At 38.7% G+C, this 20569-nt stretch overlaps 1 protein-coding gene across 1 annotated transcript in view; it reads left to right on the forward strand.

The window, feature by feature from the left end:
* Positions 1-20569, forward strand: part of ADTRP (androgen dependent TFPI regulating protein) — a 139443-nt gene that overhangs the window by 103185 nt on the left and 15689 nt on the right. The window contains exon 8 of the mRNA XM_039857541.1: positions 18858-18973. Coding sequence (XP_039713475.1) covers positions 18858-18973 — 116 coding nt within the window. The remainder of the gene's footprint in view (positions 1-18857; positions 18974-20569) is intronic.

Raw genomic sequence — 20569 nt, forward strand, 5'->3', positions numbered from 1 at the left:
AAAGGATTACCAGTCCACTTAAGCTTTTATATAACTAAAACCAAGCATTCATGTTGCCTCTTCATCTCTTGAGAGCAGGAACCAAAATGACAAAAGTATATCTCCTCTTTTCCCTTTTTATTGCAATTTAGAGAATTTTCAGTGTGTGCTATGGATTAGCTTGCTTTTACAATTCCATTATCCACTGATTCTCTATCAACAGGCTGCTTTTTATTTGTTTTTCTTTCTTTTTTTTCTCTTTTTCTTTCTTTCTTTTTTTTTTCGTGACATCACCACATTGATCAGTACACGGGTTGCTTTTTAAATAGAAGAATACTAATAGAAAATACATTCCAATTTCAAAATCAAGGTCAAATGCTTTTAATGATAAAAATATATATACTTATCTTCTAAGAAGTTACTAGGAATTTAAATAGTTGAAATCGTTTGGTGCCCTTGAGGGTTTACTAGTAAGTCTCTTTCCCTCCTCCTGTGTGATATAATTAATCCTCACTTCCATGGCAACCATGTGTAATACTACCAACAGGTAGAATGACTTTATGCTAGAGAATAACCAGGATGGAGAAACTTAGAAGATCCTAAATCCCTCTGAACTACTAACAGAAATAAATCACATCTAAGTGGGTAGGAAAGAGTTAAAGTCCCATGATCTCAGAAGAGAAGTGAAAATGCCCAGGAGCTTCCCAGTGGGTGAGTGGGTGGGTGGGAGAGACTTCTCTGTCAGATTCGAATGGCTAACCCCTTCCTGATTAGAGAGCCAGCACAGAAGAGCCCTCATCATGCTTCTAGTTGCTTCATAACCCCACAGGCAGGCACTTTGAGAGCTGCAAAGTCCTGTCCTTGCCTTGAACAGGCTTTTAGCCAACCCCCACATCTCTTTCCCTGGTCTCTTCATCTTCTCTGCCTACAGAGCAGTCACTTGTACTTAATTGAGAATTCAAGTAAGTCCAAGTCTTCTATCTCCCTTTCATATCTTGGTCCTTGGGTTACCAGCCAGTATAATATTTCTGCAGGTTATCATCTAGTCTTCTTGATGGTGACTCCTCCAGCCCGCATAGTATACACATGGATTCCTAGTTCTCATATGCTTTACGTTTAGCATTTTGAATTCTCAGCCCTGCCCTTCACTCCCCTCTCCCAATCCAATGGACACATTCATTTACATATAGGTATTTGCTTTGCCAACTCCTTCCAACCTATTACCAGCCTTACTTACCAGCTTCATCCTCTTTCTATCTCCTTCATGTATTTACTAGATCATCCATTTTCCCTAAAATTTTACATTAGAGCAAAGCTAAAGAGAAGTAAGGACATGGAGACAAGGAAGAGCTCAAGTACGTTGAGCAGTGTGAGATAGAAGTGACGGTCAGTCTGTGGGAGGGGGAGTGAAAGGTTTGCTCAAAGTGGGGATCCTATTTTTATGCTCAGCGGTTCTACCTGTAGTTTTTTAAGCAGTGGACTGGCAACCTAAAGCGCCCTGGATGCCACTAAAGAGCATCTCCACCGATAAGAACTATAGGCATGTTTGGTTCACACTCCATCTATCTACTAAAAGAATCAGCTGTGTAATTATGAATATTTAAAACAGAATGAAAACATGATGTTAGACAGTAGTCCTATAATCAGGGCAAGATGGCCTGACCATTACTTGAAAATGTTGTTTTTGCTGTTGTCATAAGAACATGTGATCATAACAAACAATAATGTGGTAATATTTCTCTTTTTTACCTGTTTCATGTTTGACAATAAATATTCTTTTGTAGTGATGATTGGCAGAGATGCTAAAACACTTAACCTGTCAAATAATATTTAATAAAAGTCTTTTGTCTCCAATGAGCTCAGGGAGTTTAGTTTAAGGCTTATATGTGGGAATATTTTAATTAATATGCATACTTTTACTGACATATTTTAAAATACTTTGCTAACCTAATAATGTTAGAGTTAGTAGCATTAAAACATCATGATTATCATAGAACTTGTAAGCCTGGAAAACAAGGTGCTTATAAATTTTTGTTGAATGATATATGACAACTGAAATATTGAGTTGCATGTCCAATGGAACTGACAACCTTGGTGGCTTTTTTTGAGGTGGTGACTTTTAGAGCATTGAGCAGATAATCCAAGACATCTCCAGGTACAGGTCGTCAGGAAATTAATCATCTGGTGAATCATATTCTATATTCATAAATGTTTTTTCACATTTGTTAAGTTTCTTTTGGGGCTAACAAGTTTAAACGGATATATAATTAAGAAGAAATTCAGATTGGGGTAGATGGAAGTGAAATTTCTTAGCTCTTTGTCTAAGTTGCAAAAATGATTATGTCAGATGTTTTCTACAAGTTAACTTTTGATTTCACGAAAAAAAAATTGACTTCAATACCAGAAAACCTTGATTCTAGCCCTGTTTCTGTCATTATCTTGCTGTGTAATTTTGGAAAAGTTAACAGACCACTCTGAGTATTTGGATCCTCAAAATGGGTGTGTTTACTGTTCTTGATTCTCAGCAATGTTATTAGGAGCAAATAAAATGTGTGCACCATAAAGTACTATCAGTGATACATAACAACCTGTGCCTAATTTTGTCATCTTGAAATCAATATCACCCCTTCTCCATTCTTCTCTGTGCAGCAGGGGATAAGCCTGGAAATACACACAGCTTGTAAAATTCCTTTTTGCATAAGGTTTCAGGTAAGAGTCAGCCAATGAGAGGCATTCTTATAAGATGTGGAAGAACAGAAGTTATTGAGAATAGCTGTGTGGGAAGATTGCAGACACAGTATTAGCATCAGCTGCTGGACAAACACCTAGGAATCACACACTTTATTACAAGCAGCTGAGATCACAAGAGGCAGTTCCCAGAGACTTTTAAGATTTGCCACAGCTTCTTGGCCAACTCCCTCGAATCACCCCCTTCCAGCAGAAGTTTCCTGACTTTTACAGACCTACCTTTTCCAACAGCTGCTTAAGCACTAAAACCTTCCTCCTTGGAATGCCACAAAGACCTCTGTGTTCCTAATGGGATCCTGACTGATACATGAACATAAAATCCCGGCTTCCTTCTGAATTATGTCCACAACCTTTAATATGAGTAGAGATTTCTCTATCCAAAAGAAATAAGGTTCTGAGTGGAACAATAGCCTGAAACAAGCAAATATTATAAGACAACTAAAATGTTAAAGAAAATATTTCCAAAAATATTTTTAAATGTTTGACTTACTGACAAGAAAGTAAAGGAAATTCCCAAAAACTAAAAGAAAACAGAAGAAGATATAACAAAGAGAGTGACATACAGGCAATATTTGAAGAGAGATTCACTGATTATTTTTTTAAACTTATGAAAAATTAATCCTCAGATTCAAGAAGTGCCAAAAAAAAAAAAATGCTACACAGGATGAAGGGCAGACATCTAGGCACTCAAATGACCCTGCAGACATTTAGACAAAAAGAAGACCCAAGAAGTAGCCAGATTAATAAAATGGATTTCCAAAATAAGGAACCACTGTTAGACTGAGAGCTGATTTCTCAATAGCAACAAAGAAGCCAGAAGATGGTGGAATAACAGCTTTAAAGTATGGAAGAAAAAAAACTGCCAACCTATTTACTCACTTAAAGTATCTTCTGAAACAGAGGCAAAATAAAGACGTTTTCAGTCACACTAAAACAGAGCTTATCATCTACAGACCCTCAGTAATGAGAAATGCTGAAGGATATATTTCAAAGAGAAGATCTCAAAAGGGAGGGCAGAGATACCAAATGCAATGGAAAGCAATTTGTTCGATTTATGGCAACTTAAAAAAAGAATGAATTAAAATACTGCATAAAAATAAGTTGGGAGAGGGATGTCTGAAATTAAGACATACTAAAGCCTCCTTGGAATTGTGGTAGGGAGAGGCTAGAGATAATGACCATGTCATAATGTCTAAAATGGCCACACAGAAATGGAGTGTATGACATCTACATTAGTAGAAGAGGAAACAAACTGATAAGAATTTGAATCCATGGTCAGAGGCCATTCTAAAGTGTAGAGAAAGATGTGGGAACAAGACCTGTATTATGGTAGATGCAAATCCATGAAACAAGATGTTTATGGTGGAAAGGCCTTTTGTGTAGGATTAAGTTACCTCTCCTTAGAAGCATTTCTACTGTTCTTGAAGGCCCAAATATTGAAGTTATGCAATAACCCCTAACTGGGCTATTCTAATTACTAATGTAGTCAGGGAGAGGTGGCAATATGATAAGATCAGAAAACATTTGAGAGGAAAATACAAAGTCTCTAAAGTATTCATTTTAAAGGGGTAGGTATAAACAAAGAAAGAAGACTAATGATTAAGTAACCCATTTTGTTCATCTCTTTATTAGGGACCACAACCCTGTTCCCTCAGGTTTATTACACAGACTGCTATTTAATAATACTAGATCATGATTACAGATGAATTTGGTGGAGTGTTCTCTTTTCTAAGCCTGGCAGCTGTCCCTGGTGGCGAGACCCTTGAGCTTTCTTGCAATTATAAAAAGGCTCTTGATCATAAAGTGTTCTCTGGAGGTGATCAAATTGCCTGTCTTTTGTGATAGGCGATGTGACAACTTAGCACAAGTTTGTATTTCTTTATATTCTGGTGCATACTGTTTATTCATTTGTATATAAAGTTTTAGGGTTGGCTTTTAATGTCCCCAAGATTGCTTGATTTACTTTCTGGTTAATGTCAACATGGGAGTTCTGCACACAGACCTACAGAACAACCTGAGCCTACTCTCAAGGGGAGGAGTGAAATGCAAGTCCTAATTGTAAACTGGGACTTCCCCATTGAGAGATTCAACCAGAAACCAGACTCTCAGCTCTCCTCCAAGCTGCCTAATGCCCCAAGACAGAAACTTTGTCAACAAAGGTGCTTCTTTTTTTTAATCTTCAACCCTCCCCAATTTCCCAATCCTTCTTATTCTAGTAAATTAGATTGTGCCACCTTGTCCATTTAGCTTAAGTCCTCACTTGAAGCAGCATGGCAGCTTGCCACTAGATCACTCTTCTGGGGCCTATTGTCTGGTGTGCAGTCTTTCCAACAGCCTACTCTGTGAGAAGATGAAAGTAAAGATACACTATCTCCACATTGCCAAATCCAGGGCTCCTTCTCTCCGACCCATCTTACTTAACTCTCAGCAGCGTTCAGCACAGTAGACCTCACCCTCCTTGAAACTCTGCTTTTTTGTCTTTATCGGTAGCACATTAACTAGTTTTCCTGCTACCTCAGTCTCTGCTTACATCCTCTACCCGCTCTTTAAATGGTGGTGTTTTTCCGGGCTTATATTGGGCCACCTTCTTTGCCAGTACTCTTTTTCCTCATAGCTCACATCTATCGTAGCTCATGGATTTAATTCTATCTATGAGTCTCCAGCTCAGATCTTTCTTGAGTTCCAAATGTGCACTTCTGTCTACATTGCTGTTACGGGCCCATCTTTGAGTCAACTTGTCCAGAAGTGGACATGTTATACTTACTGCCAAACCTGTCCTGGTCTCCTCCCTTTCAGGAAATGGAGCCACCATCCTCCCAATTGCTCAAGATAGAAACAACATTGACCTTCCACCCGCTTCCATCCCACAACCCTTATATCCAATCTATTAGCTAACCTTGTCCATTCTACCCCCGAAATGTATAGAAAATCTGTTTACTTTCTAGCTCCACTGCCAACACCCTGGTGTACACCTTAACTTCTCCCACACAACACCTCCAAACTGGTCTTCCTGCTTTCATGAATTCTCAACCTTCTCCATATACCAACAAAATACATTTGACCCCTGAACAACATGGTGTGAACTGTGCAAGACCACTTATATGTGGATTTTTTTCAATATCTGTACTGTTTTTGATCCATGGTTGAAAGTCTGCAGATGTGGAGGGCAGACTATGCATTGATCTGCTGCAGATGTAGAGGGCAGACTATACGCTGTTTTTATGCAGGGAACTTGAGTATCCACAAATTTTGGTATCTGTGGCAGTCCTGGAACCAATTCGTGGATTTCTTCTATGGCAATAGGAACAGGTGAAAAGTCAGATTTGGCTAAAACAAAGCAAAACAAACCAAAACCGGTGCTTTCTGCATCAACCGCCCCACCACAGCGAGGAATTTGGTGGTTTTGGAAACCAAAAAGTACATGATCATTGCAGGTGGGTATCCTGAAGAGCTCTCCTATTACAAATTGGTTGGAAATAAAAGCTTGTGTGTTTTCGGTGTCTCTCTGTGAACACATCTAAGACCTCATAAAAGCCACATTTTACTATGCTGTGGTGAGAAGAAATTTTGTGACCTTTTAAGAAATTCTGTTTTGTTTTTCATAAGAAGACCACGATAAGGAAGTGAGCCAAACTTCTTGGCAATGAGAAGACTGTCTCAATGCCACAGGCTTGCATTCCCAGAAGTGTAGAAGGCTCTGAGCAAGCTGACTTGTCATCAACTTGTCCTGTATGTAGGGTCTTAGAGTTTACACTTACAAACTTGTCCAGGTTTCCACCCAACCTCAGGTTTTGTGGAACAGATGGCGATGGCAGCCAGGGAGACAACTCCATGCTAACCTTCTCTCAGTGACCAGGGGTTCCAAGGTCCAATTCTAAGAATACTATGAACAAGAAGTTGAAATCCAGAGATGCAGAGGGCTGGACAGGGAACATGGGTGTCACCCTGGAAGGAAGAATAAGCATTTGGGACACAAGGAGCAAGCTCCTGCATGCTTACCACAGTGTTCCTCTCTTTAAGACTTGGAGTGGAAGGTTGGTATCTTAATATGTCTTAATACTTTCCCTTGAAATTTGGCACATTTTACCTCATCTTTCTCGAAATATTCTCTTTCCTTCTTTATCTTACATCCAGACTTTCTGATCACTTCTTGTCAATTACCTTTGCAAGATGCTCTTTTTTTGCCCCTCACTTAAATCAGGGATTCTCAGCTGGAATTGATTTTGCCATCTGGGAGACACTTAGAAATATCTGGAGATGGTTTTGATTGTCACGAATGAAAGTGGGTAGGTACTTTTGGCATCTAGTAAGTAAGAAGCCAAGGACGTTGTTAAGCATCCTACTATGCACAAGCAGCTCTCCACAACAAAGAATTAGCTATTCTACAATATCAATACTGTAGAAGTTGAGAAACTCTGGCTTAACTACTGCTGTTCCACAGTGTTTATTCATAGGTCCTTTATTCTTAACTCATACACTTTCTTTGGGTCATCTCATCTAAAAAAGGCATATTTACACTTTGTGGGCTCCTAAATCTTTATTTCTAGCTAAATTTCTCTTCTGGGCACCAAACTCACATCTACCATCTTACTTGGCATCTTTAATTTGATATTCAACAGACAACTCTTTTGTTTTGTTTTGTTTTGTTTTTTGATTATCAGCAAGAAAAAAGTTCACAATTGAAAAATAGTCTGTAATATATAGTTATCTGTTTTTAATAAAAAGGAATTAAAATTGACTTATCTTGAAAGAACGAAACACAACTTAGTGACATTCTATGAGGTAATAAGACAACGTGAGATACCATGAAAGCTGCTGAAGAGAAACTCTTGAGTCTTTTAGGTCAGAAGGATTTTTACCTAGTGAGTGAAAGAGAAGTAGGTCTTTGCATTAAACAATAACTTGTTCTCTTCATTGTGGACTCCAAGTGCTCAACCCAGTGCTACCTGCTGTTGTCCATCACTTTCAGAGCCTCCACTACATAATGCTGTAAAACTAGCTATTCCTAGTGACACTGTAGGGCTACAACACATACATGTTGAAATTCATTATTTTTTGAGTTCTAAGATCATACATTGTATACCTTTTGATTGCACGGAGTGTTGAAACATAACTGCTTCTCATATTTGATGGATATTAAATGAGGGTATTTTCTAAGCAATATTCTCTTTTTCTTTTACCTCTAGGCCTCACTCTTAGCCACCACATCCTCTGCTGGCAAACCCACCACAGTGAGCTCATGTGCCCTTCATACAGACTAACATACAAACTAACATATAGACTAACTCTAAATCAACTAATTAATTGCATTTTGGAAAATCACCAATGAATATACTGGTGGGTCAGCAAGGGAAAGCTGGAGGCAGGAAGTAGAAAGTGTGGAAATGGTCCATCATGAGATCAGTCACGTGGGGAGTTTGGAACTTTGCCCCAGAGCCTGTGCTTACAGGACACTTTCCTAAAATACTGTTATCTCCCAGGGAAACCAGCTGCCTACACATTCTGAGTCCTTCAACATTGTGATAATATATCTGAGAGGAAGAGATATATCTGAGAGACAGCGGCTTAAAGCAAGAACAGATCTCCATGCTTCCAAAACTTTCTCTTTCTTGAAAAGAACAGTCTCCTTCCTCCAATTTGGAGCAGCTTTCTAGAGAGCTGCCCATCTGTCTATGTCTTAAAAACAAGTCTCTATGTGTGCTATGCGGAGCCAGGCACAGAAGCGTGGAAGAAAAGTGAATTATAGACTGATACGAGGGTGGGGGGTGTATGAGTATATCGAACAAAACCAAGGGAATTTCCACATGGCCCAAATTTCAGAATGGAGGGCCCCAAGCCAGTGGGTCCCAAGATGAACAAAGAACAGCTTCTGTTGGGTACATATCTTCCAACTTTCCTACAGTGTTGCCAATTCCTGGATGGTGATATCCTTTTATTGAGTTTACAGTTCAGTTGCCATGATGTGGGCACCGAGGAGTGGTTCTTAGGAGACACATTTCCTCACAGGTTTCCCTGTGACCTACAACACCCTTTTTCAGGATTGGAGTGCCATCTATAGCCATGACAAAAAGTAAAGGTGGCCAGCCTAAAGTTGGATTGATCCCTTGGCCCTGCTACCATAGATACAGCCTGCTATGTGGCTACCCATGTCATTTGACTCTGGCCTGCAGCTGTGGTCTTCTCACACCAAGACACTGGACTGTCTTCCCAGGGTATGCAAAGGAACTCTTTTTCCTCTTCTGTCTCACTCTACTGTTTCATTGATTCACTCATTCATGCCACAGATATTAAGTGGCCAGAGTAGGGTAAGCACCGTGCTAGGTACTGGAAATGAAATGGTGACAGCTCTAAGCTTTGAATTGTTTTCATCTCTAGGGAAGATCTGGCCAGTTTTAGATGAATGCAATAAAGTGATGCTCTGAAAGGGATGAGCACAGGGTAGTTCAGCCATGCCATGGAGGGGTGCCTGTCCTGCTGGATTCTGTCCTGGAGGCAGTGATATCTATGCTGAGCTCTGTAAGATGAGAAGGCGATGTGAGCTGAGAGAGGAGAGGGATAAGTGCGATGTATCAGTGGTGAGAGAGGGAACTATGGATAGAGTACAGAGTAATTAGGAGGTAAGGAAAGGATAAAGGCTATAGGTGGGAGAAGCAGGGCATAAAAGTAAGACAGGACAGGTAACTAGATCATGAGGACTTTTGTAGGCCATATTAAAGGTTCAATTCTACTTTGCAACACAGAGGTTCAAATAAAGAAAATCAGTCAAAAACATTTATGAATCAAAAGGTGGAGGAGAGTCCTAAAGAAGGAGGTGAGAGCTTTGACTTCAAATTACTTATAATTTAATTGAGAATAGAGGAAAAAAAATACATGAAATTGGCAGTGTAAAAAGTAAAACAATATAATTAAGCACTGAGTCTAGTGCAACCCAAGAGCTGTGGGAAGGGCAGGAGAGTGAGCATTTCATCTAAATAAAGGAAGTGATATGGGTGTGACAAGTGCCCGAGAGGTAGTAGAAAGGGCTGGGCACTCAGCTCCAAGAGGCAGGATAGGATGGTTTCCTTTGTGAGGCTCCTTATTTGCAATAAAAGGGTGCCAAAATTACCACTGACTCTCTGAATTCCTCCAAGCATTTAGATCTCTGTATCATCAACAGTGTATAATACCTACATTCCAGGCTCTAAACAGAGAATAAAATACTGGCTGTTGTCTGACTCACAATTGGAACAAAAACAAACAAATACTTCTAGGGGAAATGGTATTTCTGGAGTTCGTCTTCTGCTTTGATCATCAGAAGGCTACATAAGTATACAAGATTATCTCCTTACTGGCAGAATTCCCTTCAATAGATTGAGTTTTATTATTTTGCCTCTTTGGCTTCAGATTTGATCAGATTTTATCAGTTTATGGAAATTAGATCTGTATTTTTGCTACGGGGACACAGTGGAGAGCACTGCCTACTATGACTTAGCGTCCCCTAAATAAAATGCAATAGTAGAAATTTCTTTGAGGCCTAATTACTAGTAGAAAAAACTTAGTTTCCTTTAAGAAAAAAGAACTGTGTACATTCCATCTCTCTCTTTCTGCTTTGGCTGTCTGGAAAGGTATTGCTAAATTTGAATCTCAATAATAGTGGATCAGCAAACCTCTGGTTGGTGTATTTGTGTTTCAGTGTTCTTCTGGGTCCTGATGTTCTTTGATATCTTCTCATGTTAAAGTGTGTGCTTTTAGTTGTAAGGCATCTCAAAGGTGGAGCTGGTTGGGAGAGAAGAATTGAAAAGAATAAGAAAAGAAAATAATTCTAAGGAAGGAAATGGCATAAAACACAAGGATAATGGGAAGACTGGTTTGAGCTGAAAGGAGTGAGCCCATCAAGATACTGTGGACAATGAGAGAGGGATATCAGATTAGAGAAGGAATACAAGCAGTGGACCAAGGCAACAGAGAGCCACAAAAGGTTTTTGATCAGGGAGTGGCAACATGAAACTTGTTTTAGGAAGGTTGGTCTAATTGCAATGTTGAGTATGTACTATAATAAGGAACATTTGGGCAGTAATGTTGGAAAAGATTAAAGAATAGGCAGTTATGAGAAACATTTGAGGGGGAAAGTGAATCACATTTGGATATGAGAAGTAAAGAAACAAGTCTTTGATTTCAGCAGGTGTCTTAGGGTGTTATTGTTGCCAAAGAAAGTTAAATTAGGGAAAGAGATTTGGGTGCTTTGGAAAGGGGAGGAGAGCAGGAAGAGGCAGATACACTCCTGATCGTGGGGTCCAAAGATCCTGGATCTTTCTTTTGTCTTACTCTTAACTGAATAGAATCTAAATGGCCACTTTTTCACTAGGCAAGACACTGTCAAAGCCAACTAGCTTCCTAGTAGAAGAAGACTGCTCTGAGATGTTGGCCAAACTACATATTAACCCAAAGAACAATAGTGTAGTAAGTAAAAAAAAAATTACTTAGAAACCCTCCTTAGAAGATTCGGAAAGTTATCATTTAACCACCTGTTCAATTCACATACGAGTTCATAAAATACTGGCATACTTTTCTTCCTTAGCCCAATGGAGCATTAATCTCTCTTTCCAAGTCAGTAGAGACTATTCACATTTCTTCCAACATTTTATTATAAAATATTTCAAATATAAAGCACAGTTGAAAAAATTTTACAGCAAGCCACCTGTATTACCCACCATTTAGATTCTACTATTAATAGTTTACCATATTTGATTTAACACATATATATGCATCTACTCATCTTATTTTGATGCATTTCTGAGTAAACTGCAAACATTACTACTCCTCTGAAGTAAATAAAACTATTTGTTTTTAACTTCTGTTTTCTGATTTTTTAGCAGGCTGGGCTGTGTCAGCTCACCTATGTAGACTATGGATATTAAAGAGAAGCTTTTGGCTCTCTCTGTAGGTGGTTTATCTACCCAGTCTCTCCTCCCCAGGCATTTGAACATTGACTCTTTAATTATAGTGGTGCCTAGCCTATGTACTTGAGTTCCTAGAAAGTGGGAAAGGGAATTTTTACAAATCCAATCATCTTTTAAACTCTAGTATTTGAGACTGAAAAGACCCCTGCAGGTAGTATAGATGGAGGGTAAAGAAAAGAAAATAGTTGTACCCTAGAGCTAGAAGCAACTTAGCTTATGTCTACATTTCTGAATTACTGTATATCAGATTGACTTAAAGTAAAATTTCACCATAAGCAACATAAAAGCTGTAGAGAATACAGATGATTAGAGACAGAAACTGCAGTGAGGGGAGCTGGTAAGGAGTGAGGTAAAAGGTTTTAGCTGGCAAATGTATAGTATTATTAAAACCAGAGATTGCTTTACAAGGATTTACAAAATAACTGTTATTGCATATAATTTTCAAGCTTAAGAAACATGATCAAGTAGTGTAATAACAAGCCTGGGTAAAATGGCATTCTATTAAGGTTTGTTTTTGCCTCCATTTTCATGTCTGTTGTATTTACGTTTAAGGTTTAATTGATGTTTTGACCATATATTTGCCCCTAAGGAGATTTTTTGAAGCTTTTCATTTCTTAAATAAATTAAAAAGTGACACATTTAATATATAGTAAGCAAAAACATTCTCCTTAATGTGCCCAGAAATGAGATCTTGTCAGTGCAATAAATTTTGATTTAAAACTATCTATCCATTAGCACCATAAACAAACCAAAGACATTATCTTAGAGACTTAGAGGAAAGGATATCAGTTTGGGAAGAGCCAACGTAAGGAATTAATTCTCGGATCCAAGTGTTGTCTGAACAGAGGAAGGGAGGAGAAGATTGAGGCAAACATGAAGAGGGCAATATCACCTAAGTTCATTAGAAACAGCATGTGAAGAAGAAAGTCTCCCAATGACCAGTCTAAGAAAGTAGAAGCAGCCTTGTTTATTGTAGTAAACTCAGCTTAACAAAAGAGCTAGTATATCAAAGAAATGAAATAGAGGAAAGAAGCAGAGATCGTATTTTAAAGTGTCACTATCTGATTTTCAAAATGTGTAGGCTCCTTGAATTTCTTTCCCTGGAGAAAATTAAGTGCTCCTGTCCTCCCCAAGAATCTTACAGATAAAAGGGTGACTATGATAACCATATAGATTCAGTAATTGGAGCCTGCATGACAAGGATGAATTGTCGGCTCCATGGGTTATCTCAGTGATTATAAGACTGGCCTTTTTTGCAGGAGTCAGGCAAATGCATCCCATTTTAAGTTTAGCTTCATATATAGAGAAGTTGTTTATAGGAACTACTTATCTACTGGTATGAGGTGAGTAAAAGTTAAGTGCTCATTATTTTCCATGTTGCCACTCATGTAGCCCTGTAAGAATTCTCAATGGGCTGGTAAATTTTAGCACTTATTTACAAGGATATTTTGCAACCAGGGAATCTAAAGCGCAATTATTATACTAATACTTAAATCAATATTTCATGCTTATGTTCTGTCTCCAAAATATTCAGATGGAAATAGACATTACACCAAGGACAGGAGGAAAAGACATAACTTAGTAGAAAAAGATGAAAAAAAGAACAACGCTGTCCTTTTAACCGATACTTTCAGAATGAGATATTTAAAGAAAAAGCTACTAAAATGATGGCTTAATTGACAAGGGAAGATAGCTTCATTCCATCCACTCTGTTTACACATACTATTGTCTCAGCCCATGGTGTTTTGTTTACTTTGGGAGGAAATATTTTACCCCCTCTGAGATAATTAATTTTTGTCAGCTTCACTGTTTATAAGGGAAACTGAGAAACTGTTAATTGAAATACAGAATGAGTCACTGTTTTCAGCAATTTTTGGCAGCATTCTAATTTGTGTCAATCCCAGACTAATTATTAGATTTTTTGGAAGCAGAAGGCATATTTGACTTTTCTCTTACTGATTTTTTTCTTTCTTTTTTTTTTAAATATGCGCTGCATGACAAAGGTTATATAATTTATATCAACATGAGGTGAAATACTACCACATTTGAAATATCGGGAGGTTTATTGCGTCATACTTGGCTCTTCACAGTAGCTAAATATTTAGAAAGCTCACAGAATGTGGTCTTCCTCCTTTCTTCATTCCTACCCCCGGCCCCAACCAAAAATTGTGGTTCTTTTAAAGATCTTCTAGCTGGTATTAATCCACAGTCTATGGTCCATCACTAATGACATCACCGAAGTAAAACTTCCCAGAGTCATCAGGGAGAATTCATTTGGAAATCCAATTGAATGTCACTTGCAAAGGGCAGGCTCCTGGAAGAGGTGACCAGTCATGCATTCCTGAGTTATTTGTTGTAAAAGCATTAATCACTGTGAACTCATTTGCTCCTAATGCAAACACACTACATTATTCTACAGGAATTCTGTTCCAAATGATTATTAATGTAAAGAGCGGAAGCGGCTGACCGTAGGCAGGGTTAATAAAATCTGTCAGATCAATGGCTAGTATAATGAGGCTGTTAATGGTTGCTAATAGAAGTTGGATCTTCCTGGCTGTGGCAGAATGAAGGCAGATAGAAAGGCAAGTGACTTTGCTGGGCAGACAACCCCATCTCTCACGTCCTGAGGTGGTCCTTGGGTGAAAAGAGCACTGATGTCAAACACAGAGCATTGCTAGGGCTCTGAAGTGGCCATAACTGGGAACACAGGCACTAGCAGTAGGCTGAGGAGGGAGTCATAGGGTGGCCATGGTGACTGCTCTGCTACCACACTCCAGCTGCTTGCATGCCGCAGCCTCTTGTAGGCTACAGGTCAGCATGCATCTGAGTGTCTGGTATTGTGGACATCCCAGAACTTTGCCTCACTCTGTCCATACTGGGTAAGCAATGAGATGAAGGATGACGATCACAATAAGAATGACAATTACAGCTAATGCTCACTAGAAGTTTCCGGAGCCAAGAACTAAGCCCTTTACATGCACTTATCTCAATCCTCAGAGCAGCATCCCTAAGACGTATGCTATTTATTATCCTATTTCATAAAGGAGGAAGCTGAAGTTCAGACAGATTCAGAAACTAGTCTAAAGTCAAATTGGAAAGTGTGTGCCCTTAAACACCATGTTCCTTTATTGGAGGGAGAGACAGGAGCTGTAGCCTAAAATCGGACCAAAGGAAGATGCAAGGTATGACAGTGGGCCTGGAACTCTTTCCATTTGCATATCTAATCAGTCAGTTATATTCAGGACCAACCATGGACAAAGTGTATAAAAGCTATGCTTTGTCCAAAATGCTGTTTCTTTAGGCTTTGCTACTAAAATGTGAGTACTCAGGGCCTTTTAGAGGCCTTCTTGTTCTGCAGCACCAACAGCAGCCTTGACAGGGGGCCTCCTAGGAGGCCCTCTCTGCCCAGTAATACCCTATACTTGACTTATTCCTTCTCATCCCACTTCTGTCCCCTCAAAACTTATCACATTTCCTGTCATTTGAGGGTCTTGATAATCTGACTGTACTTTAGCTAGCTCAGGTAGATCTGGAGGAAGCTACTGCCTCCTGAAGATGCCTCTGAACACAAGAATGACATGACTGATGGCAAAGACCACCCAGAGCCAGTGCCCAGGGTTCAAGCAGCATGAGAGCATGGTGACACGGGCACTGTGACATTCCTAAGCCTCAGTGACTACAGTAATCGAGGTGCTGACATAGCCGCCTTGGGGCTCAGAAATGGGAATGAGACGGAGTTTGCAGGTAAAGGCAATGGATGCAAGAGGGATAAAAGAGGAATGATAGCTGTAAATGTAAAAAATTTACAATTACTAACACTATTAGATGCTCCTAATAAGCATAGAGTATGGCGGAAGGGTTTAATAAATGTGTTTAATAAATGAAAGAACATTGCACATAGACCCAAATCACCTACCTTTCTCAGATCAGTTCCTATAACCTAGGAGGAAGCAGGCTTCAGTAGCCTTTCTACCTGAACACACCACTATTCCTAAAGGCTAATTTCGTTGATTATATCATTGTTTAAATGTAGTGCTAAAGGTTTGAAAGATGTGAGAAGACAGATGATTATAAAGGAGAGGGCGAAGCAGAGAAAGAGTGGGAAGGACATGGAGGGTTTCAAAGGGAGATTCTCAAATACCCCCAGCACCTACCAGCCATCAACAACATAGTTACATGGCACAAAGTGCAATGGGGAATGCAGAGATGGGTTAAGATGTGTTCTCTGCACCCCAGATCTTAAAAATACATATCATAAGTGCAAGACTGTATGGCACAGGACATAAATGCAGTGAAATTGAGTGAGAGAAATTAGCAAGAAGAAAATTCATAAACAGCATCATGGAAGATTGCTTTGGCTGTGAAGAATATGGATGATGTGAATACAGGGAGCGAAGACACATTTCACAGAGAGTCAAGGCATGAAAAGAAGCGTAAAAGTGAGAACAAGCATGCTGGGTGCAACAGAGAATAAAGGAAACAGCCTTGTCTCAGTGGAGAAGAGTGTGTGTGTGTATGTGTGTGCATGTGTGCGCATGTGTGCATGCACATACACATGTGTGCACAGGTAAATATTGTATGTGTTAGGAGAGGGGCACAGTGGGAAATGAGCAGAACCAAAGAGGGTGACAGCACATTACAAAGTATCTTGGTAGCCAGACAAAGGAGTTTGGATCAGTATGATAAGCAAGAGAGTCACTGTGGGTCCTTGGACATCTAAAGAGCATAATCTAAGTCAAGTCTTGGAAAGTTTCATCTGGTAGTTGTGGAAGAAGGTAGATTGGAGAGGAAAGAGAGAATTAGAAACACTGTAATGCAGAAAAAACCTTCGACAAGATATGGCATCCATTTATGATCAAAACACTTAACAAAATCGGTATAGAAGGAAAGTACCTTAACATAACAAAGGCCATGTATGACAAGCCCTCAGCCAACATTATACTTAATGGTGAAAAACTTAAAACCTTCCCTCTAAGATCAGGAACAAGGCAAGGCTGTCCACTATCACCACTATTATTCAAGATAACATTGGAGATCTTAGAGAGTGCAATCAGGCAAGAGAAAGATATAAAAGTCATCCAAGTAGGAAACAAAGAAGTCAAACTGTCACTATTTGCAGATGACATGATTCCCTATATAGAAAACCTTAAAGACTCCACAAGAACACTACTAGAAACAATAAGCAAATATAGTAAAGTCTCTGGATACAAAGTCAATGTTCAAAAATCCATAGCATTCTTATACCCTAATAATGAAGTGTCAGGAAAAAAAAGTGGAAAAATAATTTCTTTTGCAATTGCAACAAAAAGAATAAAATACCTAAAAATAAATTTAATGAAACATGTGAAGGATCTACATAATGAAAACCACAAGACCCTATTAAAAGAAATCAAAGAAGATACAAAGAAATGGAAAGATTTTCTGTGTTCTTGGATTGGAAGGATCAATATAGTTAAAATGGCCATATTACTTAAAGCATTATACAGATTTAATGCAATCCCCATCAAAATCCCATCAGCATTTTTTAGTGAAATAGAACAAAAAAACATCAGATTTGTATGGAAGCACAAAAGACCTTGAATTGCCAGATCAAATCTGAGAAAAAGGAACAAGGCTGGAGGCATCACTCTGCCCAACTTCAAATTATACTACAAAGTGACAGTAATCAAAACGGCTTAGTATTAGCAGCAAAAAAGACACATAGATCAGTGGAACAGAATCAAGAGTCCAGAAGTAAACCCATATTTATATGGGCAAATAATTTTCAACAAAGAAGACAAAAACATACACTGGAGAAAGGAAAACCTTTTCCATAAACGTGCTGGGAAAACTGGAAAGCCACCTGTAAAAGAATGAAACTAGACTCTTGTCTATCGCCACACACCAAAATTAACTCAAAATGGATTAAGTACCTAAATATAAGACCTGAAACAATAAAATGTATAGAAGAAAACACATGGACCTTGGACTTAAAGAGGATTTTATGAAATTGACCTCAAAGGCAAGGGAAGTAAAAGCTAAAATAATTGAATGAAACTACAACAAATGATAAAGCTTCCGCTCAGCAAAAGAAACCGTCAACAAGGTAAAGAGACAACCATCCGAATGGGAAAATATATTTGCAGGCAATGCCTCTGATAAGGGCCTAATATCCAAAATGTACAAAGAACTCATATGACTCAATAACAACAAAAAACAAATGATCCAATCAAAAAATAGGCAGAGGACCTGAACTTCTCCCTAGAGGACATACAAATGGCCAACAAATATATGAAAAGAGGCTCAACATCGCTATTAGGGAAATGCAAATCAAATCCACAATGAGATACTATCTCATACCTGTTAGAATAGCTATAATCAACAGGACGACTAATAACAAATGTCGGAGAGGATGCAGAGAAAAAGGAACCCTCATACACTGCTGGTGGGCACTGCAAACTGGTACAGCCACTATAGAAAAGAGTATGGAGTTTCCTCAAAAAACAGTATTGAAACTACCATATGATCCAGCAATCTCTCTACTAGGTATTGACCCCAAAGACTTGAAAACCCATATCTGAAAATATATTTGCACTCTGATATTCTTAGCTGCATTATTCACAGTGGCCAGGATATGGAAGCAACCAAAGTGTCCTATGATAGATGATTGGCTAAAGAAGCTGTGGTACATATATACAATGGAATATTACTCAGCCATAAGAAGAGATGAAATACTGCCATTTGTGACAATATGGATGGGCCTCGAGATAATCATGCTAAGCTAAATATGCCAGACAGAAAAAGTTGAAAATCACACAATATCACTTATATGTGGGGTATAAACCTACATATAAGGACAAACAGAGACTCAAGGACATGGACAATGGACTAGTGATTACAAGAGGGTAGTGGATAGGGGTAGAGGGTAGGTAGATGGAGTAAAGGGGGTCAAATATGTGGTGACAGAAATAAATCTAACTGTGGGAGGTGAACAAACAGTATAAATATATATATGTCTTACCGTTAAAGTATATAGCTAAAACTTATTGGATTTCATTAACCAATGTCATCATAAAGAAAAAAAATAAATGAATGAATGAATGAATGAATAAATAAATAAATAAATAAATAATTTTAAGAAATCAAAAGAAAAGAAACACTGTAAGCTGCAAAGTCACCTCAACATTATGATTTGTCACCTTTTCTCCACAGCACACATGCGTATTGCCCTCCTCACTAATTGAAGTCATCTTCAGACCATACTGCTATCCGCTGAAGAAGAAAGGACTCAGCATTTTGACTGTTGCTTTCCTTGCTTACATTAGCAGGTAAAAACTACAGAGAGAAAATCAACTTAAGAGTTGTTATTTGAGACTCTAAGGGATATTCCAGAAGTCCACAGCTCTATAAGAGTAGTCTTTATTTTGAGTTAATGGGGGTTAACCATCTCTAAATTTTTAAGTAGAAAGATTCTTGTTTGCTTTTGCTACTCATGGAAACATCATATGCACAAGAATACACAGTTGTGCACAAACACATACATACGCACACACACACACACACACACACACATATACAGAGCAAGTTACAAAGTCCTCACTCTCTCTCATGAAGAACTAATCATTGCAAAGCTAAATGTGTTACATTTTCCCCAAGAAAATGTTGATCTTTAGTTCCATTTGCAATTAAATATTTGAATGGCTGAATGAACCAAGGCATCTAAATATATTCCATCTAAAAAGACGATTGACGGTTTGAGAATGCTAGTTTTGGTCCATTCCTGTTGGCTGTAACATTATGGGTTTATTTGCATCAACATCTGGCACTAAAGCTCCTAGAGGGCATTTGGGCATTGCTCAGGGACCTGAAGAACAGCCTAGATAGTGGCATGCAAAATCATTTTAGAAACTGGCCTAGATTTCATCATTCAACCACCTGGGGACACTAATGCTCAGAAATACTGCCCAGTGATCTGTAATCAAGCAAAAGTGCTTAGCCTTCCACCTAATGACTGGAAAACCCCTTTCCATTCTATAGCCTTTTCATCCACTCCATATTTTTGCTCTACAGAAAGGAGCATGCCAAGCATAATGTCTGCAGATGAGAAGCTAATTATGTTCCTTCTCTAGTTTAGACTCACATAAACTGTTCATGTATGACAATCTGAGTAATCCCCCAATCCCTACCTGAAGGAAAGTTTAATTCTTTATGTTGCTGTTTCAGAGACAGAAGCTAGAAAGAGAACACATTCCAAAGGGCCTGGGCTCACAGAGCCTGCTCCATGGGCTTCATGAAGCCTCAGTCTTAGAGCAAGTAACCTTTGTGCTAGAACTTGGATGATGGTTCCTTCCTGGTCTTTGTTTCCTTTCTGTCTGCGCCTCTCTTTCTCTGAGTGCCCAAAGTCTTCCTTATTCCTCCTGTCTTGAAGAAAGTACTTGCTCAGTGAATTTGTCCCAAGATTCCAGTGATCTACACTGTTCTCCAGCCTAGGGATTTTACATTTTAATGAAGGTCATTTTCAAAAATAAGATTTCCTTGGGGGCCACCTGGTAGTTGATGTCTGAAGCATTGTGTTGAAGATTCTGAGGTCCTACCAAAAAAACATTGTGCTATCATTTAGCGACGTCTGCTGATAGTATGAGAATAGAGAGCGGTAGGATATGTGCCATGTATTTGCCAAATCTGGCTTAACCCAAATAAATAAATCCCTAAAGACAGAATATCTGGGACCTGGGATGGGGTAAGAGTATACATATATATCCATAAAGATATTTCCTTCTGTTGTATGTGCTAAGGAGAAGCAGAGTGGTAAATGGCTGATTATGCACATGAATTCTTATACTTTTTGGTAGGGAGTGGACTTTAATCTTATTTACTCTTTCTTGTCAAGTATAACTTTTGGAGTTCACATATAAGATAGTACT

The sequence above is a fragment of the Pteropus medius genome, unplaced genomic scaffold (assembly GCF_902729225.1).
Source record: "Pteropus medius unplaced genomic scaffold, Ma_sr-lr_union100, whole genome shotgun sequence".
In the NCBI taxonomy this organism is placed as follows: domain Eukaryota; kingdom Metazoa; phylum Chordata; class Mammalia; order Chiroptera; family Pteropodidae; genus Pteropus; species Pteropus medius.